Genomic DNA, 27356 nt, shown 5'->3' with positions numbered 1-27356 from the left:
AGATGAGGTGTGCTCACCACTCCAGGGAGAGTGGTGGAGACCAGAAGCGGTGCAGGGGGATGAAAAACCATCAAGGGCTTCAGCCAAGCAGTCCACCCTCCCACAATAGGTCCTGCCATCCTGCACTCAGTGTCGGTCAGTCTTGTGACCATCTTCATACTTTTGCCACATATGGATCTCCCTGTAGACAATACAGAGAACTGCTCTGCATGCTTTTCAACTCTATTTATAAGGTCTCAAACTCCATATATTTTCCCAAGTTTTTCCCCCCATACAACCTATTACTTGTGGAATTCATCCATGTTAATACATCTCACTCTGGTCACTCCCTAGTCACTGCTGTGTGGCATGCCCTTGTGGGAACATGACATGTATGATTCGTTTTCCTTTGGAGACCCAAGTTATTCCCCTTTTGCTGCTTCATAAACAACACTGCTAAATAATGCCATTTGAAGCAACATGGATGGAACTATAGGTTCTCATACTAAGTGAAGTAAGCCAGAAAGAGAAAGACAAATACCACATGATATCACTTATATATGGAATCTAATATACGGCATAGATAAACCCTTCCACAGAGAAGAAACTCATGGACTTGGAGAACAGACTTGTGGTTGCCAAGGGGGAAGGGGAGGGAGTGGGATGGACTAGGAATCTAGGGTTAATAAACTATTGTCCTTGGAATGGATAAGCAATGAGATCCTGCTGTATAGCACAGGGAACTATATCCAGTCTCTTATGATAGAGCATGATGGAGGATAATGTGAGAAAAAGAAGGTATATATGTATATGTGTGACTGGGTCACTTTGCTGTACAATAGAAAACTGAAAAAAAACACTGTAAACCATCTATAAGGGAAAAAAATAAAAATCATTTGAAAAAAAGTAAAATGTATGGTTGAGCTCAATGCTGCTCTATTCCATACACACACACACACACACACACACACACACACACACAAAACCACTGCTGTGAGCATCCTCTCGTGGACCTCCTCATGCGAGACTTCTCTAGGCACCACTATGCAAACTGTGTTAGAGTCACCTCGAGGGCTTAATAAAACAGACTGCAGAGCCCCACACCCAGAGTTTGTGAACCACAGGTCTAAGCTTAGGGCCTGAAAAATTGCATTTCTAACAAGTTCCCCTGGGACGTTGCTGTTGTTGGTCACAGGACCACACTTTGACTAACAGCATTAGGGCACGTGGCAAGAGGTCACGTGATATTCACGGATATGTGTGCCCATCTTTGGCCTTTCTGCATGTTGCCAAACTGCTCCTCGAAGTAAGCGAACCAATTTACACTTCCACTAGCAGCAGTATGTGTCCCTGTTGCCAACAGCTGGTGCTGCCTGATTTTTAATTTGTGCCAATCTGATTTTTAATAATTTATAAACTTATCATGGTATTTATAATTATGTACCCAATTCATGTAAATACCAGAAATGTAAGATTTTACACCCCAGGATCAATTACAGCATTTCAAAGCTTTCCTTACAGTCCCTTCAACTTTGAAAATCTGCCCAGTTACCTGATTGATTCTGGAAAAAAATAAAAGAGTATAGGCAAAAATCATTAAGGCCATTCGTAAAAAAAAGTGGAAGCTTGTTCCTTTGCATGGCCAACATCATTGTAGACTATTTATTGTTGTTTTTTTTTAAAAAAACAAAAACAAAAACTTAATGGTTATATAAAGCTTTTTTTTTTTTCCCTTTTATTTTAGGGCCACAACCACGGCACATGGAAGTCCCCAGGCTAGGGGTCAAATTGGAGATACAGCTGCTGGCCTATGCCACAACCACAGCAACACGGGATCTGAGCTGAGTCTGCGACCTACATCACAGCTCATGGCAACGCCGGATCCTTAACCCACTGAGTGAGGCCAGGGATCAAAGCCGCAGCCTCATGGACACTAGCTGGGTTCATGACCACTGAGCCACAAAGGGATCTCCCTATAAAGCTTATTTAAAAAGACTTATTATAAGGTAAAGAGGATGAGGAAAATTGGGCATATGGGTAGGGAAACAAACTTCCTTCACCAACATACTTGGCCACTTTGGGTGGGAAATAAAGAATGCTATACTCTTGGAATTCCCATCGTGGCACAGCAGAAACGAATCTAGCATCCATGAGGATGCAAGTTCAATCCCTGACCTCACTCAGTGGGTTAAGGATCCACCGTTGCTGTGAGCTGTGGTGGAGGTCGCAGACAAGGCTTGGATCTGGTATTGCTGTGGCTGTGGCGTAAGCCAGCTGCTACAACTCCGATTTGACCCCTAGCCTGGGAACCTCCATATGCCGTAGATCCGGCCCTAAAGAGACAAAAACAAACAAAAAAGAATACTACACTCTTAAATAACAGTCATGGCAACATTCCTTCCACTGTGAGTCACATTAACAGGGAGACAAGGAGCCAGTACTCACGGATCTGGTTGGTGGATGCACTGTAGAAGGCATTGACTGTGGTTGGATTTGTAAACCACCTGTAGGGAGAGAAAGAAACACTATCAAGTGATCATCATTACCCAGGCAAGAGGGCAGCAAGAACACATAAAATGTGGTGGCATTTATTAGCACATAACCAGGGAATGATGGGGAAGTGGGACACGCGGGGAAATTATCGCCTCAGTTTAGGGCTACTGCTTTGCTCAGCAAAGTCTTATCCTAAACTGAACATGGTTCAATGAGAATCTATTAACATGCCTGGTTATTCACTGTTACTAACTTCATGGAAAAAGCAGCAGGGCTTATAAAGAGCTTTAATGAAAAATCCTGAATCTAAAGGGCTCTCCCCACAGATGGAGACCCAGTAACAAACTACTCTTTGGCAGGCTCTGTTCAACAGATCCATGGGGCAGCTGAGCTTTCTATGCTGCATCACCTCTGAAGTGTCCATTAAATGTATGGGGCTGGTGACAAAACAGAAGTCTCCGTAGAGAGAAATGAAGCACAACCAGGCTAGCCAGAGGTTTGCCTGCTCAAGGAGAAAGTTTACTGACTTAAGCAGCAAAAGATCTAATGGCTTATTCTGGCTCTATCACTAACTAGCTGGGTTGTGGTGGAAAAATGGCCTATCTTCCTGGGCTTCAGTTTCAGCTATAAAACTAAATTGTTGCATGAAGAGATCTTGGGAACCCCTTCCAGCTATGAAGAGTTGCCCGTCCATTTTAAATACACAGGAGGTCACTTAGATCAGCCTCAGCAAATTTTTTTCTGTAAACAGATCATAAACATTTAGGCATTTCACGGGCCAAAACCAAGGATGTTATATAGGTATTTCTACAGTGAGAGAAAATTTTCTATATAATTTTATTGATGAAATTCAAAACATAATAATAATCAAGAGCCAAAAACGACAGCCAGCAAGGAAGTAGGGACCTCAGTTCTACAACCACACGGAAGTGGAGCTGCTAACGCCTGAATGAGACTGGAAGAGGATGCTTCCCAGAGGCTTCCGCTAAGAGCCCAGCTAGCTGACATCTTGATTGCCCTTATGCAACCTGGAGCTGAGAAAACAACTGAGCCATCCCACATTTCTAACCTATAGAAATGTGAGGTAGTACTTTTGTGTTGTTGTGAGTTGCCAATGAGGTGGTGGCGATTCATTACAGCAGCAACAGAAAACTAAAACACAAAGAACCCAGCATTTGTATGTCTGCTCTTTGGGTCAAGAGGGGAGAAGGTGCCTCTCAACCTTGCTTCTAAATGACATTGGACTGAACCACAGTATGTTCAAAAAGTAACGTGTATTCTTAGAGCTGGTCTCTTCTCTTCCCCTCCTTCCCAACTCCCCTTCCTTAGCAAAGGATAAACTTTCAAAACATTAGGATAAGAGCCATGTGGAAACAGTGTTTCTAACTTCTGATGGACAAAGGAAGTCAAAACAAGGAAATCAAAAAACCAGATGGATCCTTATAGGGCGTCTGAAGCTTCAGCAAGAATTCCTCAAAAGCAAGATAAAAAGTGAGTTTCCTGGTGGCTCAGCAGGTTAAGGATCTGGCATTGTCACTGCTGTGGCTCTGGTTACACCTGTGGCACAAGTTCAGTCCCTGGCCTGGGAACTTCTGCTTGCCACAGGTATGGCCAAAAAAAAAAAAAGAAGGAATTCCTAAAACATATGAGATGCATGATCTCACCTTTCCTCACTTTCCAGAGCTCCTGCTGACTTTAGGACACATTTGGAGCCCTGATTATACCCAGAACTGATATTAAGTAGCTGCTTTAAAAGGGCCTACCAGTTGTGGATGCTATGATTTCTTCTCATGGGTCAGTACCCACACCCAGGCAGCCGTTAAATATTCTGTATATCTCCATGATTATATCTGAGCTCATTTAGCTTTACTATTCTCGAATATAAGGCTGCCTGTGCTGGTTTTCATATGTGTTTGCAATTTTTTTTTACACTCCTCCCATTAAGAAGTGGATTCTAAATTCCTCTCCTCTTGATTATGGACTAGCCTTAGTGACTCACCTGTAAAGCATCAAATGCAGTAGAAATACCACATGACTTCCAATGCTAAGTAATTAAAGGTGATGCAACTTCCCCTGGTGCATACATGAACACTGCCCCCCTTCTTTTTAGGAAACTTGCTCTTCCAAGTTTCTTGCTCAAACAGTATGCCACAAAGAAGCCCAGTACACATGGACAGGCCATGGCAGGCATTCCAGTCAACAGCCAGCATCGACCACTAGACTATGAGAGGAAGCCTCCCTTATGACTCCTGCCCCAACCACCATCTGACTGTAACTACGTGGAAGACCAGGGGCGAGCACCACCCAGCTGAGCCTAGTGACCACCAGAGCTATGAGACAGAAATATGAATAATTATTTTTGCTTTAATCCTCTAAATTTGGGAGTGGGTCATTATACAATAATAGATAACTGAAACACTGAAAAGCTGGCTGTCCAAAGTCCTACCCAATGGATTGAATTTTCCCAGAAAAAATGTTTTGTTTGCTCAACACATTGGCTTTTAAAAGTACCAAATATGAATTCCTTTCGTTTTTTTTTGCCCAAGCCTGCAGCATGTGGAAATTCCCAGACTAGGAATCAAATCCACGCCATAGCAGTGACCCAAGCCACAGCAGTGACTCTAGATCCTTAATCCACTGTGCCACCAGGTAACTCCTGGAATTCCTTTAAATGAAGTGTGAAATCACCAGTTCTCCATGGTCTCCACCACTCCCTATCATTTACAACTGTTTAGGTCATCGTTTGTTAACTGATTGGGTCCTGAAGGCATATGAGTTTGCACAACTTAACTCCCAGCAGAATTTTAAGTTCCTTATGGTCTAAGACTATTGCCCAAGTGGTACATGCTGATCAAAAAATATCATTAAATATATTTAAATGAATTTATTGCTATGTATGCATCTACTTGAATAAACAAAGAGTGTCATTCAAGTGCTTTAAATTCCTTTTAGTATGTCCTTTTTTCCCCACTTTTAGTATGTCTTTAGGGCGTTTCTGCAGTCTGTGTTTGGAGAAGGATTTAGCAGACAAGGTAGGAACAGGTCTCATATAAATTTCAAATCCAAAAATATATGGAGATGAAATTATAGTGGACAATGGGATACAGGAGTATGATAATGAAATGCAATAATCTAAAGGAAAAGACACTGGGACCTTGGTTTCTTTGGAACATATAAAACATATACATCAGACTACAGTTTTACATTTTATCTAAAGACTCTTAAAGATAGTCTAGGGAATATGGAATGGAAAAACTAGAGTATTTATTGCTTTCTCATATCCTGTAGATTATATCCATCCCATTCCATGCTGTAGATAATGCTTTTGCAAACAAAAATTCTGAGCAGGACCATAATTTGTATAGACATTCAGTATATTTTTACCTATTTTTCAAAAAATAGAGAAAAAAATGCAGACATGTTTGGTCACAGTAGAATGAGAGTGAGTTAATAGGGAAGCTGGCTTAAAATCACTTCTGTCAAAAAAAGAGGATCCTAAGGGAAAGAAATTACTTTTGACTCAAGCTGAGCAGTGAAGTAAATCCTCTATTTTTAAGCAAGCTGATGAAGTGACAATTCTGAAAACCAACCCCTAAATATGTACCTTCAGGGATGACCACCCAATTAAGTTCATTCTTGCTGACATTTCCCATTGCGTTAGAAAGTTCTTAATGCACATTAGTGCAGCTAAAATGGATTCCATGAGAATGAAAGATAAAGGGTGTTTATCTCCTATACCCACAGAGAAGCAAAATGTTATTTCAGGACTTTGTGGAAATACGATCATGATGTGCTGTTCAAAATAAACTAGTATAGTGGAGCTAGTCCAGAATCGCCCTCCATTAACTCATGAATTTTCAGACCTAAAAGATGTCAATTAAAGCCAATATGTATCATGAAGCCAAAATTCTCCACTTGCCTGAAAAGGAGTAGCCCAAAATTTCTTTTTTAAAAATGACCAGGAGCTCCTGTAATGGCTCAGTGGTAATGAGCCCAACTAGTAACCATGAGGATGCGGGTTCAATCCCTGGCCTTGCTCAGTGGGTTAAGGATCCGGCGTTGCCATGAGCTGTGGTGTAGGTCACAGCCACAGCTTGGATCCCACATTGTTGTGCTGTAGGTCACAGCCACAGCTTGGATCCCACATTGCTGTGCTGTGGCACAGGACCCCTAGCCTGGGAACATCAATATGCCACAGGCATAGCCCTAAAAAGACCCAAAAAATTGACCATCATATCACTTTATCATGCAAAGATAACCTTACGTTTCTTAACACTTGCTTTCCGTGAAATAGACACAAAGTCTGAGGAATTACTAGCACTGCACTGATTTTCATTCCTGGAGAACTTTTCCAGACACGTTAACCAATCTAACTTCCTTGTTAAAGAGATATTTGTTTTCATTGACAGAGAAAAAAAAAATGATACAAATCACACAGTTTTCTTAATCCCACAAAGTCAGCTAGCACTTTTCCAAAGCATAAATATTAGGTATAGTCAAGGTCATAAAATCTTACACCCCATCAGTATTTTAGGATGATGTTAAAAATGACACATTTAGCTGTTTTTCAATTAGCAACCCAGGCCTTGCTACCCATCCAAATGAATAATGACATTTTGAAATTAAAGAATTAACTTGACAGCATCACCAACATAGAAGAGTTCCTGAGAAGACCCTGAAAATTCACAAAAATACTGGTGAGACTTCCACAAGTTGTAAAAACAAGAGTTTGAACTTACTTGAAGTAGATCTGAAAGGGCAGGATGATTTAACTTACTTTGTAGGTACATGTTGTAAGAAAATTTGAAGGACAGAGGGCAGGATGGCTAGACGGGAGCCATAGCTAAGAACGAGAGGCTGTAATCACAGCTTAATCCAAGGAAGGGTAAAGGGCCTAGAGCAGGAAGTTTGAAGAGAGAGAGAGGAACAAGAAATGCAGAAACCATAAGAAGAACCAGACAAAGATCTGGAGATCAGAATATCAGCCAAGGTTAAAAAGTAGGACATGAAAAAAAAAAAAATGGCCATGGAAGTCAGGCTTCCAGCTATGACACAATGAAAAAGACAACAAATCCTTTCCACAAAAACCAAGCATAATAATGGACAAAAGTGTCAACAACTAACCATTTTAGGGGTCTGGGAATTAATCAAAGGCAATCTATAAACCAAAAAACATTTAATTTTGAACTGCTAGAACTTAAGAGGAAGTAGAACAAGAGTCTGTAGCCTTCTTGTCTGGGACTGTTCCCATCCCTCCCAGCTCAGTCAGTGAGAATGTATTTTACTAGGATAGGGCTGGCTGGAAAACCATCAGTTTTGCTCACAGGGTAGGGGAGGTGGGGGATGAGGCTGAATTCAATTGGGGATGGAGGTGAAAACCTACTACTTTTCCAACTAAAAGTGATAAACTTGGTAGAAAACAAATGAGGAAAACCCACAGCTTTGCTAGCCTGAAGTTATAGTTCCCACCAGAGAACTATAGACCAGCCAGAAATTTAAAGAAGGTCCTGGAACTGAAAGAATCATAAAAGTGTGAGCTATGCTCTCCACATATCCTTGACTGACTGGGAAACTAAGCATGTGCACAGGGGAGACCCAAGAGAGCCCAGTGGAAAGTAAGCTCCAAGGGCAACTGAGAATTGCTCTAGGAACAGTGACTTTGAGTATCCTCCTAACCCTCACACAGATCAACTGGCAGAGGGCAGAAGCCCTGTAAGTTCAAGGTATTTAAGCACAAGCTCTACCCTGATCTCTAGCTGAGGACTAAGCTATGCAGACACAAGGAAAACCTCTATGAGGAGAAACTAAAAAAAAAAAAAAGAATTTAAAAAATGAGGAGAGGAGTTCCCATTGTGGCGCAGTGGTTAACGAATCTGACTAGGAACCATGAGGTCGCGGGTTCAATCCCTGGCCCTGCTCAGTGGGTTAAGGATCTGGCATTGCCGTGAGCTGTGGTATAGGTCGCAGACAGGCTCAGATCTGGCGTGGCTGTGGCGTAGGCCAGTGGCTACAACTCCAATTGGACCGCTAGCCTGGGAATCTCCATATGCCGCAAGTGTGGCCCTAGAAAAGACAGAAAAAAAAAAAAAAAAAAAAAAAAAAAAAAAAAAAAAAAGGGGGAGAGACATCCATGGTCACATACCGTAGGAAAGACAGACTCTACAGTGTAAGTCCAGGAAAGCTGTTTTTTTTTTTAAAGCCTCAGAAAAATGAATCAGAATCCACAGTTGCTACAATATATATATATTTTTAAATTTTTTTATTTCCCCAATATATTATTTTTAAATTTTTTTATTTCCCCAATATATTATTTTTTCCCTACTGTACAGCATGGTGACCCAGTTACACAAACTTTATACAGCACAATATATTATCTATAATGTTGTTTTCAAAAATGACAAAAGTTATGCTAAAAGAAAAAGTGTTAAAAAAAAGCAATCAATAAACACTGACTCTGAGTGAGCCCAGATCTTGGAATTAGCAAAGACTTGAAAGCAGCCATTATAAATTAGTTCAAAGAATTAAAATAAACTGTATTCAAATAATTAATGGAAATACGATGACAATGAAAACAAAGAATCACAACAAAAAAATAGAAACTATTAAAAAGAAAAAAACAGGAGTTCCCATTGTGGCTCAGCAGAAACGAATCTGACTAGTATCCATGAAGCCACAGGTTCAATCCCTGGCCTCTCTCAGCGGGTTAAGGATCCAGCATTGCCATGAGCTGTGGTATAGGTCACAGATGCGGATCAGATCTCGCATTGCTGTGGCTGTGGTGTAGGCCAGCAGCTGTAGCTCCGATTTGACCCCTATCCTGGGAACCTCCATATGCCCTGGGTATGGCCCTAAAAGACAAAAAAAAAAAAGAAAAAAACAAAACCAAAGAGAACTTCTGGAGTTGAAAAGTAAAACAATCAAAGTGAAAAATGTGTTAAATGAGTCAACAGCAAATATAATAACGCAGAAGAAAGAATCAGTGAATTTGAAGACAGATTAATAGAAACTAACCAATCTGGAGAAGAGGGGGAAAAACAAACAAACAAACAAAAAAAAAAAACAGAAAAAAAAAAAAAAAAAAAAAACCTTGGAGAAGTGGGCCAGAGCTGAACAGAGTAAAAATACCAGCAGGCAGAACAGAAAATAATCTAAATCTGAGCTGAAGAATTTCTCAGTTGAAGCCTCTTATTCATCATTTGCCTACACTTAATAGAATCGACAAGAGGATAAAATGAATTAAAATATGTAAGTCACTTACTGGCACATCATAAATAACAATTTTTAGTTGCTATCATCGTCATCCACATTTTGTAGGGAAGAAAATCATGACTGGCCTAAACCCAAAAGTTCCTAGGGAAACTTCCCTACCTGTAGAAAAAGTTCCTACCAGCAGCTGGGAAGAGGGGTCTAAATCATAACTGCTATTGAAGGAAAATAACAGAGCTATCAGTTCTGTGACACACATTACCTCAACATCCTATCGTTACTTGATAATCACAGACATAACGTCAGAAACTGTGGGTTCAGTTCCAGACTACCATAATAAAGTGAGTATCACTAATTTTTTTTTTGTTTCCCACTACATATAAGAGTTACATTTAAACTATACTGTAGCCTATTAAGTGTGCAAGGGCATTATGTCTTTAAAAAACAATGCATACACCTTAATTTAAAAGTTATTTTATTGCTGGAGTTCCCATCGTGGCTCAGTGGAAACGAATCCGACTAGCATCCATGAGGACACAGGTTCGATCCCTGGCCTCGCTCAGTGGATTAAGGATCTGGCGTGGCAGTGAGCTATGGTGTAGGTCACAGTCTCGGCTGAGACCCTGGATTGCTATGCCTGTGGTGTAGGCCAGAAGCTGTAGCTTTGATTCAACCCCTAGCCTAGGAACCTCCATATGCCACTGGTGCAGCCCTAAGAAGACCTAAAAAATTTTTTATTGCTAAAAAATGCTAACCATCATCTGACAACACAGTGTTGCCATAAACCTTCAATTTGGAAAAACGCAGTATCTGCAAAATTCAATAAAGCTAAGTGCATTAAAATGAGGTGTGCCTATATACAATTACTTCCACATTTGCAATCATACATATTTTTTATATATTTAAGTTCTAAAGTTTTTGCCTGAGTATGAAATTCTAGAGAAATTATACACACGCACACATATATAGAGAATCATAACATGATTTAGAAATGATTTGAATATTTGTCTATTAAGATGATAAGGGAGTTCCCGTCGTGGCGCAGTGGTTAACGAATCCGACTAGGAACCATGAGGTTGCGGGTTCGGTCCCTGCCCTTGCTCAGTGGGTTAACGATCCGGCGTTGCCGTGAGCTGTGGTGTAGGTTGCAGACGCGGCTCGGATCCCGCGTTGCTGTGGCTCTGGCGTAGGCTGGTGGCTACAGCTCCGATTCAACCCCTAGCCTGGGAACCTCCATATGCCGCGGGAGCGGCCCAAGAAATAGCAACAACAACAACAACAAAAAAAAAAAAGATGATAAGGTTTCTTTTGATATGTGTTGATGCTAGGAATGCAGTGGCCATAATTAGACTGAACAACCAATTCATACAATATTAGAAATAAGAGTTGCCAAAACATGATAGAGATTTCGCCAAACCAAGGTAACTGGCAAGCCAGCTACTCTGACTTGAGGGGAATTACAAAGTTTGATCTAGAGACCCCGCTTTCCACCATATTTATCTATTTTCCTTCCCCCCCCCCTTTTTTTTTTTACTCACTCTGTTTTTGGGACAGCTTTTCTCAGCCAGAAGAAATCAGTCTGTGCTAAATACTTGCGGGTTTGCAGGACGTTGCCAAAGTAGTCAGATTCTGAAAACTTGATCTGAATAAAACAAACCATAACCATCACTGTTCTAAGTGCAGATAAGACATGGCTCTGAAAAAAGGCTTTGATGCACAAATGAGCGACCAATGGTGAAGGTGCACTCCTCGCATCAACTTTCAGCCATCACCTATTAACCCAGTATTCACAAAGCCATGAAATTTAATCAGCGATTTTCTTTTAAAATAAAAAGCTCAAAAATCAATACAGTCATTTCTGCATCAGAGTAAAGCAAAACAAAAACAAGAGAAGCTGCAGTGATTTATAATGTGTTTCATTTGCTCTATAACTGAAAAATCCACTTTAACCTTTGCAGAACATATTATCTTAGGTCTGAAATTTCTTTGCCCATGAGTTCTTGATCTTTATGTATACTTTATTTGTCCTAGAGGTTCTTCTAATAACATTCATTTTAGTCAGCTGAAGCTTCATTTGGTTTATAGATGAGGATTTAGTCAAATGTTAAAATCAAATTAACTATTATCAGTATTCATTCATGAAGTGAAAAAAAAATGAAAATGATTCAGACTTATTTCCTACCCTAAGCACAATGGGGTCAGTAGAATAATTTAATTATTAATAGAAATTACCTACAACACTCAAAAAATGCTCTGGTTGCTAAGAATTCATTAAATTACAGAGGCAAATCGGAGATTTTAGCTTGCATGGAAAAACAGGAGGTTAATGGCTCACAACAATGTTGTCTACTAAAATAGGGAAAAGGGCATAAACGATTCTTGAGTTCCTTTTCTTTTTCTGGAAGGAGGATAGCAGACAGTTTCAATTCTATAGGCAATCTACCTAAAAAACTAACAGCACCTAACCTAAATATTATAAGTAATATCCGTGTAATAGTAAAAGCAATGGTTTGCAGTGATCTGTGATGCTTTGGTTTTAAAATATTGTGGCAAATAAGAAAAATACACATTTGAATAAGCAAATAACCAAGAGTAATCACATTCTTATTAGCTGTAATATTTTTGTAAATTTAAGCCATGATACTCTTTCAAAAGGAAAAATTAAAATATACTAAATGAAAGTATATGAAACCCACAGGCACCACATTACAGATATGAATGAATATACATAATGAGGGTTATAGACTTGACAGCAGCCTATTTGTTGGTCAATGTCTGGCTCGGGTTTATCTCTTCCCTAACGTATCATGAGTACTCATTTTCTCTGCAAAGTAATTTTTGTTAATGACTCATTTTAGCAATCTTTTAGGAGACCAGGCCAAAATACAAAGAAAGGAGTAACATAACATAGGCTCAAAGAGAAAGGAAGAAATGAAAGTATCAATTCCTGGTATCTTTGGTGTTCTACTTGGGCAACAAGTTACAGAGACTAGACTTCGAGTTGTCCCTCCCTCAATCCTCTTGGGGGAGTGACTGATAAGTAAATCGTGGTATAGTCACATAAAGGAAAACCATAGAGAAGTCTAAAACAAATGGCCTGTATGTATGAACATGAGATAATCTCAAAAGCACAGCTGAGTAAATAAGACAAGTTGTATGTATGAGAGAATTTGTATGTTGTTTATGGGTACATTCTATCTAGCAGGAGCATAGAGAAATGTATGGGAATGAGAAACATTGAATTTGAGAGTAGCTAGGGAAGGAAACAGGCAGAGAGGAAGGATGTTAGGTCAAGGGGGATCATACAAAAACTTTCCAATGTGTCTGTTTTATTCATTTGAAATGTGTGTGTGTGCATGTATACAGGTAATATGGCAGTATGTTTAATATTTGTTAAAGCTAAAGGTGTTCAAAATATGATTTTATATACTTTTCTGATGTTTGCCATGCTTCATAATAAAAAGAACTCTTGCAATTGGTTGTATTTTAGATAGATATTTATACTTAGCCTCAGAAGAAACAGAGCAAACTCCTTGTTTTAAGAAGCAACCTTAACTAGCAATCCTAATGCATTCCCAGATCACATAGTTTAAAGATGTGTCCACTTCAACCATTTTTCAGATTTTGCTTCCAAGACAGTTCTGCCAAAACTTTCAGAAGATGTTTGTAACTGACAGAAAATTTAAATGTGTTCCTGGGTTCAGAGTGCTTTCCAGAAAATTCTCCCAAAGGAATTTCCTTCGAAAACATTAACCATTTTTTTTTTTTTTTTGTAATATAGGTGGAGTCTGTTGTTACTTTTAGAAGAGTTTGCTAATACGGATATTTTCCTGTTCTGCTTGAAAAACAAAAACAAAAACAAAAACCTGACAATGAGGTTGTTCTACAGACATTAAATAGAAAACCATTCAAAAATTTCCTAAAGAAGAGTCCCAAGTCTAAAAATACTTTAAATAAATACAATCCTACCATAACCTTGAAAATAATCATGGGGAACAAAACTCAGAGGCAAGTAATTACAATTTGCTAATAGCTTATCTATGTTTAGAAAGATAATTTTTACATTGTTTTAATGATTAAGAATATTTCTTATTTCTTAGCCTGGTTTAATTGGTCTAGTCCATTTATTGGATGGACATACAGGGGAAATTTTTACTTTTTCCTATAAGATAGGTTAAGTATATGGGGGTATGGAAGGGCCAGGTGCTGTTACTCTAGCATGATAGATGGGAAACAGAGACAAAGAGATTATGGAACCTGGCGAAGTCATGAAGTCCAAATAATTAGGCTCCTACCTCAATGTTATTTTCAGTGGTCCTGGTAAGAAAACTAGTGCTTCAACAGAAAGAGCACAGGGAAGGAGGAGGAGAAGATAAGATTATGGTGGGAGGAGAAGCAGTGATTAAATACGTCAGGGTACAGTTTACTTAGTATCAGACAGCTGTCAAAATAATAGTAATGAAGGCTATAGAAGACAAGGACAAAAACAATGTCAAATGTAAAGGTCAGTAAACAATATTATATATTAGCATCAATGACAGCTATACAAAATAAAAAGACAGGGAGGTACCATTGTGGCTCAGTGGTAATGAACCCGACTAGTACCCATGAGGATGCGGGTTCAATCCATGGCCCCACTCAATGCTGTGGCTGTAGCGTAGGGTGGGCTGCTGCAACTCCAATTAGACCCCTAGACTGGGAATATCCATATGCCATAGATGTGGCCCTAAAAACCAAAAAAAAAAAATTAAAATTAAAATTAAAATTGAAAAATTAAAAAATAAAAAGACAAAATAACATACTAAAACAGAAGGAAGTATTATTACTTTTGAGTATCAATATTCAGGGGCTGTTTCGATTCTTTTATCTATTTCCAAATTTTCCACTTTTTGACAATACTTTGATAATTTCAAATATTTTGATAGAGCTTTGACTGAGAAAAACATATGAAACTGAGCAACCACTGGGCCAGCTCGGCTTGTTGTAGAGATAGCAACAAGAATGAATGTATACGCATATTTTGGAACCACCGGTAATGTTCAAAAAAAATGTTTGAATTCTGAAAGCAACAATAATTGGCTCAAAAGTCTCTTGTACTTTCTGCTACTGGTGAAAATCTAGGTCAAGTTGATAATGACTTTCAATCAACTCTACCTCCTGACTTTTCAATTGAGTGACCTTTGGGGAATTAATTTGGGCTCTCATGTCATTTCCTAAGAATAGCTGTCCAGATCATAAAATGCAGGGGAATCTGACTCTCTTCTTGGAAGTCCTATACTGGATGCCTAGCACCAAATGCCCCAGACCAAATGGAAGAAAAGAGCTAATAGAGCTAGTATCTTCCCCAAAGGTGAGGAACACATCCTAACAACAAAACAAGGAAATGTGTTCAGCTTCTCTGTATGATTAGTAAATACATGTTGATAAGATACTACATAAGCCAATGGGAAATGTAGATTCCAGAACACTTTTTAAGTTAAATCCATTTAAAGATACTCAAATACTGCTAAGTAACATTTTCGTTTCGGCACCCAAAAGTACTCTGAATACTTAATGGAATTCAGATTTTAGAATTATGTTTTCCCTTTTTTAAATCGCAAAGTAACAAGCAACATCACAGTGTTTAGCTGGCTCTTCCATGACTGGTATGTATGTATACGTGTATATGTACACCTACATACAGGGGTGATGTATGTGCATGTCTATCACTCACTAGAAACATTGATATTCTCTGAAAAATTACCCATATCCAATGCTCCTAAGTAAATGGAGGGCAGCTGTGTTCTGACTTTAGCTCCTACTGCAATTCTCCATTGGCTTTCACCAGAATAGGTGAAGTGCCTGACTGGCGTTGATTATTTGCCTATTGTCTCTCAGATATATGACCACCTTTTCCCTCCGTTCTATAATGCTGGCCTGAGATTCTGAAAAACCATGTTTCCCAGGTTCCACTGCCACTTGGCTTCCTGCCAATAGGAGGCACTGGAGAAAATCAGCAGGTGGCAGGAGAGGAAAGGATGCTGTGTTTATTCTCTTTTATTCCCTCTCTCTCCTCCTTCTTCCTTTGACAATGACTCTGCAAGCATCTTCAGTCCCTCTTCCACAGTCCTAGCTCTACCCTAGGGTGGCAGTTCCTCCTCTGCTCTCCTAAGCAATGGTACCATCACCTCCTCCCTTTTGCATCCCTAGATGTGGAGAGGAAGGGAAGGGAGTGGGTATCTGCTTCCTGAAAGCTATTACCTCATCTTCCTGATTTTCACCTTCTAATCTATTTCCTTTTTTTTTTTTTTTTGAGAGAGTGAACTATTTATTGCACCACTGTTTAAAACACCTATTTCTTTTGTAAATCTAATCGAGGTTAACAAAGATTCATCTTTTCAAAGAGAGTTATGTAGGGAGTTCTCCTGTGGCACAGGTGGTTAAGGATCCAGCATTGTCATTGTAGTGGCCCAGGTCACTGCTGCGGCGTGGGTTCAATCCCTGGTCTGGGAAATTCCACACACAGCAGGTGTGGCCAAAAAAAAAAAAGAGTTACGCAAATATATTAAGAGCTGAGCCCAATAAAGAGTGGGGATGATGGGGGCATCCAAGGATGAATCATTCCTCTGAGAAGGAAAGTTTTAAAGAGATGAGGGAGATGGAAATAACATAAGGTACAAATGGTAAACAAACACCAAGGACCCATTCCAGGAAATGTTCATCTTCTTAACAAGTCAAGTTGAACTGCTGCCACTATCTTCAGTTCATCCTACTGATCTCTAATTACTCTTTCTTAAAAAATTCCTATTGGAGTACAGTTGACTTACAATGTTGTATTAGTTTCAGGTGTAGAGCAAAGTGAATCAGTTATACATACATAACATATAGCCATTATTTTTCCCATATAGGTTATTACAAACTATTGAGTCGATTTCCCTGTGCCATATAGTAGGTTCTCGTTAATCATCTATTTTATACAGTAGGATGTATATGTTATCCCCTTCCTCCTAATTCCTCCCTCAGCCCCTATGCCAACCTATTTCCTGTATTTAATCTCCTGTCTCTGAAATACCTAGTGTGGTTTGCCTTTCCTGGCTGATACAGAAACCTTCCCCAAACTGGTATCAACTCACTCTTGCATCTATTTCCATCAAGGCCAGTGAAGGTACACTTTATAAGGTTTATGTGAACATGGACTGATACCTATCTTTCTAGGCTAACTAGTAGGCTTTCCTGCCTGCTACTGAGGGTTCACATAAAGGACATTTCCTTTCTTCTTATTCTTTGCAAAGACTACAGGAAGACTGTTGTTCAGAAATACTTTGCTAGGTATCTCAGTTTACCCTGTTATCCTCAGAAGAGAAAAATGTTTTTTTCCTAATTCCTTCCATTTGCCTCCAAGTTCTCTTCCATTTGCCCTTATCTCTACATGAAGCCAACTTCAGTTTTCAACCTTTCTCCTTGACCTTCATCTAATCCATTTCCCAATCTCTTGTTTGATTTGCATTTGTGCCTGATGAATCACATCTTAATTTGTGTCAAATAAAGCTGTTTTTCATTTGCAACAGTGCCACGTGCTCAGAGTTTGTATTACTAGAAATTCCTCACAGGTCCTACAATAGTCCTTATCTATGCATTTCTCAAAACTAAAAACACAGCCCCATTGTGTATCAGCAGTACTTTAGTCCTTTTGCTATTAACCTCAGTGACACTGCTACTGTGTGTCATATCAAGCATCCTTTACCTATTTTCTATTTGGGTTTTATTTGTTTTCTCTATCAGTTTCTGAACACATATGTGGTTTTATGTCATGTATTTGGATTTTTTCACTGTTTTTTAAACTGTTAGAAACGCTTGGGTGTAATTGTGTCTGCTTTGGCAATGAGTTAGATGAAAGCTATTTCTTCAGAAAAGTACTTAAAAATCTTGGTATATAAATGGCTTCAGTTCAGACCCTGGAGACAGGAGGAAACATACCCAACACTGCATCCTGTTTGGCATCTGGTTTCTTTCACAGAAGATGCTATATTCATTGAATCCTTAAATTTGGGGCATTCACTTTAAACAGCAGCAGACTGCCAACAAAACGTGATCAACTAAACACTGTGAGTGAGCCCTGAATGCTATCTTATCTGATTAAGTCTTGAGACTGTTCCATCTGTGTAGGTTTTTGAATCAATTTCAGGCACATGGATAGGGCATGAGTTAATTCACAATGACTTGTCCAAACCAAAGTAATTTATATCATAAGAGAAAATTAAAGAAGTCATAACTAACACTTATAGTGTGCTTACTGTGTGCCAGGGCCAGTTCTACATACTTTAAATATGTTAATTTACCTGATCCTCATAGCAGCCCTATAAGGGAGGGAATATTACTATCTCCATTTTGAGATGAGGAAACTGAGGCACAGAGAGGTTGCATAACCTAATCCATTAGGTCGCACAGTTAATAAATGGTAGAATGGGAATTGAACTCCAGACACTTTGATTCCAGGGTGCATTCATAACCACTACACCAAACGGCGTCTGAAACCTTCTCTGCATCCCTGACTTGGAATATTTGCCAATCCCATGTAATTATCCAGGTTCTTCTGCTGAGGTACTTTGTGCCCTGGTGATGCTCTTCTTAGCAGCAATAGTCCTCATACTGATCCACAGAGTTATAGCTACCATTTAAAGGGAGACAATTTATGGACCAGACATTATGCTAGGTGATTTCTATATGATCTCACTTAATCTTCCCAACAATGCCAAGACTTGGTTATTATTATCTCCAGTATTCAGCTCACCAAAGGGAAGCTAACTGAAGTTAAGGAACCTGCACAAGAACAAATAGCTAGTAAGTGGAAGAGGCAGAATCACTCCGCAGCCTAGCCTGAGCTCCTAGCCTCTTAATAGTATGATTTCCCCTCTCTTCTCTTATCCCATCCCAACCAGTTCTGGGAAAGTAGTTTCCACGCACCCTTCAAACCCACTCGTCTGCTCCTCCAGCATAGCTGCCTGATGAGAACCCTGCAAAACCCTTTCTCTGATTACAAGCAGAGCTTCTTGAGCCTGTATTTCAGTCCTGGCTCTGAAGCTCAGCATGGCACTGAGGAAATCACCTGACTTCTTTGAGTCTCTCTGTCCTTTTCTGAGAGATGGGGATAGACAACATCTTTTTCACAGGATCAGTGCAGCTTAAAAGACAATGTACATGAATGTGGCAGATGTGTCTGTATCTTTAATTATCATAGTAATAGTAAGATTCTTCAGGATCAAAGCAATGTATAATAAGATGGGCTGTCTGAGCTTTGGGTTACTGAGAAGCATAATTATTTTCTTCCATGGCAACTGGATCGATACTCTGGGAGGCCCTATCTGGAGCCCACTGGAGAAACTTTCTAATTAAAGCTCTCATTCACTTTGGAATAATCTTGAAAAATCCTGATGCTCATCTAAAAAGCTAGGATTACGTTAATATACGCGACTGGTTAAACAACAATTTCGGGAAAGAGCTACGCCTCAGAACCGTACCTATGTAATAAATTCAAAACAACTACTTTTTCAAGAAAATCTAGTAAGGGGTAAAAATAGGGGTTTTTGTGAGGAAGAAAAGCCTTTAGTGAGAATCATTTGTAGGAAAGAAAACAACAGTGGCTATGATTAGAAAGGCCTGTAATGAATGTATCTACTGGAAAATATACACCCCAAAATATTGCAACAGAAAAGAACCATCAGTAACTTATTGCAAATATACAGTCCAACTCACAAAAAATTATAGAGTCATACATATATGCACTTAGTTTGTCAAAGCACTCATAAAGTTTAATGAAGTTAACTTCCCGAAAGGCAAGATTTATTACTAGTCATTTAATATGAATGAAGCAAGTAAAGATTAACAACAAACATCATACGTTCACCATTAGAACATGTCCACTAATTGCAAAAGACTCTATCTGCTTAATTCTTTCCTTTTTGATCAAATTAAACCAAATCCAAGTCCATTTGCTTTGTGGTACCTACTCAGCTACGCAATTCTTTCTGACACCTCCTTTATTTTGAATATGTCCTAAATCTTGTGATGTGGCTGGCGTAATAAGGCTTGTATCTAGCCAAGGAATGAATCAAAAGTTGGTGCTTTTTGGCAACACCGGGTTTAATTGCCTGGACTTGGGTTAGTTAAAAGGCATGAGGTCAGCAACCCTTGACAGAAAAAAAAAAAAATACAGTAAATTTAGCACTTACTGCCTTGAGGTCTTCATTAACATAGGTATCATTCATTATAAATTCAGGATAGCCAACTTTGGCCAAAACAGCTCTTGCCTATAAAAAGGAAAAAGAAAAATGATGTCAGAGTTTCAGCACTTAAATCATTCATAATCACTGGATATAAGAATGCAACCTCCACCTGAAAACTCTGCTTAGGGAATATCTGCTATATGTAACCCACTGTAAAGGGCAAAAAACCCCCCCAAAACAAAACAAAGTTAGTCCCCACCCTCGATATGCTACAAATATAGTGAATATAGCAAATAACTATATAACACAAGACAAATAAAGGCTTACATATAAATATTATCTATAAATAGATAATTTTTTATTGCTAGATGATATTGTTATTAAAGTCCAGGGCACAGACTATTTCCTCATGGGGAAAATGCTTAATGGAGAAGATGACCAAGCTGAGTCTTAGAGAATGGCTGGGATTTCAAAACCCAGAGCTGAGAGGAAGTACATTCCAGGAGAGCAAACAGCAGGGGCAAAAACAAGAGAGGGAAAGGAAAAACAAAGAGCATCTGGGAGAGAAGGTGAGTTTCCTGTAGCTGGGCTAGAAAGCATGAAGAGTGGGGAGCAGAGAGCAATGCAGCCAAACCAGCTTTGGCCAGATCGCCGGGATTCCTGAATGTCATGCTGAGAGTCTCTATTTTATTTCACAGACAAGGCAGAACTCAATATTTTTAGCAGGAGTAAAATGAGATGAGTCACCCTTCAGCAAGATTATCTGTGCAATTCTGTGAACAATGGCCAGGATGCCAGAAAAATTGGAGGTAGGGGGTCGAAACTCATTTAAAATGCATCATAACCATCCTTTTGATAGACATACTATTATTCCCAGTTTTGCAGTATAGAGAGAATGGAGAGAGGAAAAATCACCTTAGGTACATAAGAGGCGCCTCCACAGGAGGGACTGGCAAACTAGAGCCTACGGGCCAAATGTGGTCTCAGCCCCCACTCCCTCCCATCTGTTTCCTTTTCTTTTTCTTTTTTCTTTAAATTATAGTTGATTTACAATGTTGTGCCAATTTCTGCTGTACAGAAGAGTGACATCTGTTTCTATAAATAACACTTCACTGGAACACAGCCATGCCCCCTGACTTACATGTAGGCTGTGGCTACTTCGGCACTATGATGACGGTCAGAGGGGAAGCGATGGGACAGAAACTCTGTGGCCCACGAAGCCTCAAATACTTACTCTCTGGCCCTTTGGAGAAAATGTCTGCCATCCCTTACTCTCAAGAAACTCTTGTCTCTCTCCTCTCCCCAGATTGAGGGCTTCACAAAAACTAAAGACCAGTTTACTCCAATAGAAGCACAGTGTCAGGGATCTGCCCAGGTCCCCCACCATCCCTTTCACCACTCCAGCACATCCCTCTCCAGCGTCTCCATTCTGTTGCTTTTCTAACACCAAGCCAGCACCTGAGAGTCTGAAGGCCTGCTCTAGGGCCACCAAGACACTTTGCCTTCACTCAAAAGAATCACTTCCTGGGAGTTAATCTGCCTGGAGCCCCATCCCCACTGCCGTCCCAGCAGCCCTCAGCCTATGACTGACTGTGGCAGGGAAAGGGAAGTCCGGCTCCTCGGCTTCAGATCTGGATGAAGTAGGAGGTATAATTTGCATTCTGGAGTCCCCGAAGGATAGGGCTGAGACTTCCCCTAAAATAGCATCCCGTTCATCTCTCACTCTCCCTGGTCTGGCTCCCTTCATTCCTTTGCTGGTTTCTCCTGGGAGCACTGGCTGTAGAAATCATAAATCACTTGCACAGGAATCCTCATCTCCACTTTTGTCTCCGAAAAACGCAACATAAGACTCCAGGCAACCCCCAACACACTGGCTACATTCCAGCAAAGCCCAAATCAGTGACCTTTGCATACTGCTCTTAGTAATGAGGTTTTTTTCCTTTCGTCCCTTTCAATTTCCCTCACTCAAGAAATAAATAGAATAAGATAGCATGTTTTCCTTATCTGCCTTGAGATAATTCAAATATTAAATATCAGCAGAAACTGGAAACTCGGGACGCAGAGAGGATTTTACAGGTGCCGGAGGACACAGTCATAATGGGTTTTGCTGTTCCAGAGACTCAAATATAGCACAGATCAAATTTTGCCTCCCAAATCCTGTGAGCTACACCGAAAACCTGATGTGACCCAGATAGCAGACAACCAGAGGTTACAACTCTCCCCCCAATACCATATGACACAACATATGCCTATAGGTTACCTTGTTGCGAGATCATTCTATCATTTCCCTCACTGTATTTAATTTCTCATTGTATTTTATCAGCTCACCACAAGCCACAGACATAACTATAAGGAATAAAGAGCTCCAGAGAGTCTCCAAAAAGTCATGAAATAAACAAGCTGAGTCATGCACAATTGTTTTCTGAACACTGGTCTTTCCAGAGCATGCTGGTGAATTATGCATTGTTTTTCAAAACCTCACGCTCTGGGAGCCCCACTGCACTATGGAGCTTCACAGACTATATTACCTTCTGCACTACAGATGCAGGTCACTGAGTCCTTTTTTATTATTTATTCAGTACCACCATGACTTGAAGAGGGCCAGAACAGAGATACAAAGAATCGCTATCATGCAACTAGAGATTCTCATGCTAAGCAAAGCAAGTCAGAAAGAGAAAGACAAATATCATATGACATCACTTGTATGTGGAATCTAAAATGTGGCACAAATGAACCTATCTACAAAACAGACTCACAGACATAGAGAACAGACTTGTGGTTGCTAAGGGGGGAGGAGGAGTAAGTGGGATGGACTGGGAGTTTGGGGTTGGTAGACACAAACTATTACATTTAGAATGAATAAGCAATGAGGTCCTACTGTACAGCACAGGGAACTACATCCAGTCTCTTATGACAGACCATGATGGAAGATAACACATGAAAAGGAATGTCTATATATATATATATATATATATATATGACTGGGTCACTTTGCTATACAGCAGAAAGTGGCAAGACATTGTAAATCAAGTGTAATTTTTTAAAAAAGAATCTCTGTTCACCTAAGAACACACAGAAAGACTAAAGTAATAACACTAGCAGTAACATCACCAACATCTGAAAAGAATACTCTTCCTCCCCCTAAATGTGCTGTGTACCTGTGCCTCTATTCAAACTCAAATGTTTTCACATCATCCCACCCACTGCACCGCATTCTACATTCTTCCCTGAGAAGCCTCAGAACTACATCTCCCAAAACCCCATGGGACCTGGCTTCAGGTTAGACTATGTGAATGGGAAGCACTCATAGGAGACCAGAAAAGCAGAAGAGGAGGAGACACCATTTACCCACTTGCTGGTAGCTACGAGCAGGCATGGGGCCTCTGCAGACAGCAGACAGAGCGCTTTGCCAGCCGCTTCCAAGCGTTTCCCTGAGAAGATCCTTTCTGTGCTAGCAGCAGAGATCACTGTCAGGTTGTGCCCTTCACTACCCAGCCTTCCTGATGCTTGCAAAAACCTCCAAATCCCCATATGAAATAGCTTTCCACCTGACACACTTAGAAGGGCACCCATTTTCCTCAATGAATTCTGAAAAATCCTCAAATAATGATCACATCACTTTTTAATTTTTTTGGAATGGAAGAAGTGAAGCACCAACAACTCAATGGCTTGTGAAGGGCAAAGCACTAGTGAGGCAGGCCTGAAATCAATTACTCCCAGGGTTATATGGACAAAATGGAAAGGAAAGTCCCACTGTGAATACTGAGAGAACAGTGGGATCAAGAGATAATAGACTGCATGTCATAGCCTGCAAGAAATATTTCCTAGTCGCCTTGTAGCTGATCAAAAACTTCAGAGTTTTCCATAACCAGTGCATGCATTTTCATTCCTTATTCACAGAGACTTCTAGAAAGGGCTGCACATGACAACTGAACCTCCTTCCTCAAAAAAAGGAGGCTCATATGATCTTCAATACCTGTGTGACCAAGAGCACGTACTGAACTTTTCTGAAGCAAATACTGCCTATTATCTAATCAATATCTAAGCTCCTTTCCCTTCCTCCCTATCAGATCCCAGTTCAGCTCAGGATGACAACAGACCCAACAAAAAACAACTGCATCACACAGCATCCTTTACAGTTAAAATTGCCTATGAGATAAGATTTTGGCCAATGACATATAACTAAGAGTCCTTGTTGTGCTCCCAGGAATCCATTTTTAAAGGGGAAGATCGTGGAGTTCCCTGGTGGCTCAGCAAGTTAAGGATCCAGTGTTGTCACTGCAGTGGCACAGGTTTGATCCCTGGCCCAAGTACTTCTACATGCCACAGGCACAGCCAAAATAAATAAATAAATAAAAACTAAAAAATAAAGGTGGGAGACTCGGCTGGCTTGTGCTCTCTGCCTTCAGTCCAGCGTTCCTCAGCCTTGGCACTACTGACATCTTGGGCCAGAGAGTTACTGTTAGGTAAGCCATTCTGTAGACTATAGGGTGTTCAGCAGCATTTTGGGCTCCCACACACTAGACGCCAGTAGCAACACCACCGCACAAGTCATGACAACCAAACATGTTTTCAGACATTGCTATTATCTCCCCTAGAGGCCAAACTGCCCACTGGGTGAGAACCACTGCTTTAGCCTGTCTCCTTCCTCCTTCCTGCTATGCTGATACAGTGCCACAGATAGGGCAGCTGTCCTGTAATCACAGGGCAACAAACATGAGGAAGAAAGTGACATGCTAAAGATGGCGGAATGAAGAGCTGGTGGCAGCTGGAGCCCACCATATCATGACATGAGGAAAACAAATCCCTATTTGCCTGAGGCATAGATCACGTTTTCTGTTACCTACAGCTGAATGTAATCCTAACACGCTCTCCTTTCCATCGGATGTACCTTGAGGGGAAAAAAAAGTACGGATACTTCATTGGGTTGTCTGCACGGATTCTGGATGACACTACATGCAGCGCCTTTTTTTTGGTTGTGCCCGCAGCTCAAAACGCTTTTTTATGCCCTGGTCCAGAGTGTATGATGAATAAATGTTGGCTGAACATTACACAGAGAAAGCAGAAACGTGACTTCTTCCAAAGATCGAGAGTGACAGTGCTATGTACCTGTTTGGAGGGTCTCTTAGGCAAACCCAGGCCAGATTACATCCTTAACCAAATATCTGAACTCCCTTGGGGAATAATGTCACTCTCTTCAGTCACAGGGGGGGGCCACACAATGTGGCAAGAGAGAAAGGCTGTTGAAGCCACCTTGAGATCAATGGGAGACAGATGTGCCCATGATATTCTTGATGGAAGATCCCCTAAGCAAGGCAAGACTTTGGGTATAAGCCAGGAGAATCCAGGCTACTCACATCCCCCCCAAAAGTCTGAGGGCTCTTTTGAGGGCCACTATTTGCACACCTCAGAAAACGGACACAAACACTAGAAACACTAATCCTAGGAGTTCCCTGGTGGCCTGGTGTTAAAGGATCCAGTGTTGTCACTGCAGTAGCTCGGGTCACTGCTGTGGTGTAGGTTTGATCACTGGCCCAGGAACTTCCAAATGCCGTGGCCAAAAAAAAAAAAAAAAAAAAAAAACAAACAAAAAGTCATCCTAGAAAAGATCAAAGCAAAGGTTGCCTTTAGCATTCACCATCTTGGTTTCTGCCCTCCCATCCTTTCTCTTCCCCATATCCACTCCTCCTAATTCCTAGCAGACCCTGCGTGTTCATACCACTTGCTCTCTGATCATATCCAAACCAGCCTTTCCACGGCAACACACTGAGCTCCAAAGTCATCTCCCCCTTTCGTCCTCATCCATCAAAACTGTTATTCCCTCAAGGCAGCTAACCCATTAACTGCCACTGGGGCCTCAAACTAATTTATAATAAAATGTGAGTGACTAATAGCAATCTAATATATCAACCCTGGAGAAAGACCTGTATTTAAAAGAGCAGTTCATTGACCAAAGGGATACATCAAATTATAGGGGAGGCTTCCGTAGCTGAGAGAACCTTCTTTCTGATACTACTCAAATCAAGCCAATGGCCTTTTCCATTTTATCACCATTGTGTTCCCCATGTGGAAAACAGTGCTGGGCATACAGCAAGTGATCAAAGCTCAATAAATATTGATTTATATAATGAATAATTTAGTTGATAAATCCTTTCTAATCAATGTCAACAACAGTACCTGAAAATACGAAAGGTTATAGCCTAACAGATGACCAAGAAGATCATTCAATGCTGCTCCCACCAAGGCAAATTTCCATATTAACTGATCTCAGCAAAAGAGAAAAAAATTAGGGAAAAAAGAGAGACTTTTTGAGAACCTAAGGAACTTTCTGGGAAATGCAGCAATGTTTAAAATCCACTGGGACTGACTTTTGATGGCAACCGAAACTACATTTTTTAATAGAAGTTATTTCAATCAAACAGCAAAAAATACTTATTGAGAATGCCCTCAAGGCTCAAGACTCTCCTCAGTGCTAAAGGAATATAAAAATATATAAGATGATCCATGGCCTCACAGTATTTGCACTAAAAAACTGAGGAAAAACATTCTAGGATAACTTGCCATAATCACTACTACAAAGTATGAGCAGTACCTTAATTCTTTGACCCTCTCTCTTCTTCAGTTTCCTCATCTGTAAAATGTGGATAAAATTACTTCTAAAAGCAGTGTGGTGAAATAGAAGATTGAAAGAACTATTTAGATAACTAGAATTATCTAGATCAGGGGTTAATAAATTTTTTCTGTCAAGGGCCAGATGGTAAATATTTTCAGCTTTGCATGCCATATGGCCTCTGTCACAACTATTCAACTCTGCCTTGTACCTGGGAAAGCAGCCGTGGACATCACATAAGTGAATGGCTATGGCTATGTGCCAATAAAACTTTATTTATAGACACGACTGAAATTTGAATCTCATGCCACTTTTGTGGAACAAGGTATATTCTTCTTTTGACTTTTTAAAACCGTTTTAAAATGTAAATCCGTTCTTAGCTTGTGGGCTGTACAAAAACCAGACAACACGCTCAATAGGATTCAAGTGCCATAGTTTGCGGGGCTGACACAGATAATTCAATGAGGGTAGACTGTTCACTGAATTGCCTCAATTAATGGCACAGGGCCTAGTATACTGTAAGTGCTCAACAGCGCTTGCCAAAATGATCCATGCTGAACAGGGTAGTGTGTGTGCATGTCTGTGCATGGCGTAGCTATTAAGTTTTTAATTTGTTTTTGTTTTGCCCTTTGTTATTATTAACATGCGTATGCAACAAGAAACTTAGTTGTTTGGGGGGTTTATTCCTTGCCCTCAAGTCTTAGGGCTAGAATTTTTAAAATCACAAATAATTTCTGTGGAGATAGCAGGTAGTTCATAAAGTAAAGATTATTACTTTGAGAGACAGAAAAGCTATCACCAATGAACCCTGAAAACCAAGGAACACTGAAAACTTAAAATGCAACATGATTTGAATTCTCAAGTCA

The 27356-nt window shown here is 40.1% G+C and overlaps 1 protein-coding gene across 17 annotated transcripts in view; it reads right to left on the bottom strand.

Moving 5' to 3' along the window:
- PHEX (phosphate regulating endopeptidase X-linked) overlaps positions 1–27356 on the bottom strand; it is a 242618-nt gene that overhangs the window by 51486 nt on the left and 163776 nt on the right. For 16 of the 17 annotated variants that reach the window (XM_085006096.1, XM_085006095.1, XM_085006098.1 and 13 more), the window contains 3 exons: positions 19887–19964; positions 11217–11320; positions 2425–2483 (listed from right to left, as the gene is read on the bottom strand). In XM_085006096.1, the coding sequence (XP_084862222.1) occupies positions 2425–2483; positions 11217–11320; positions 19887–19964 (241 nt within the window). Of the gene's footprint in view, positions 1–1697; positions 1873–2179; positions 2484–11216; positions 11321–19886; positions 19965–27356 lie in introns of those variants that run through there. The other variant, XR_014834519.1, reaches the window with a different exon arrangement.

Source organism: Sus scrofa, chromosome X (assembly GCF_054392235.1).
Source record: "Sus scrofa isolate SSC_HxYL_T2T_F1_AM1 chromosome X, Sscrofa_HxYL_maternal_Yorkshire_Landrace_v2.0, whole genome shotgun sequence".
Lineage (NCBI taxonomy): Eukaryota > Metazoa > Chordata > Mammalia > Artiodactyla > Suidae > Sus > Sus scrofa.
The sequence above is the reverse complement of the archived record's forward strand: the minus strand, read 5'-3'. Positions and strand labels throughout refer to the sequence as shown.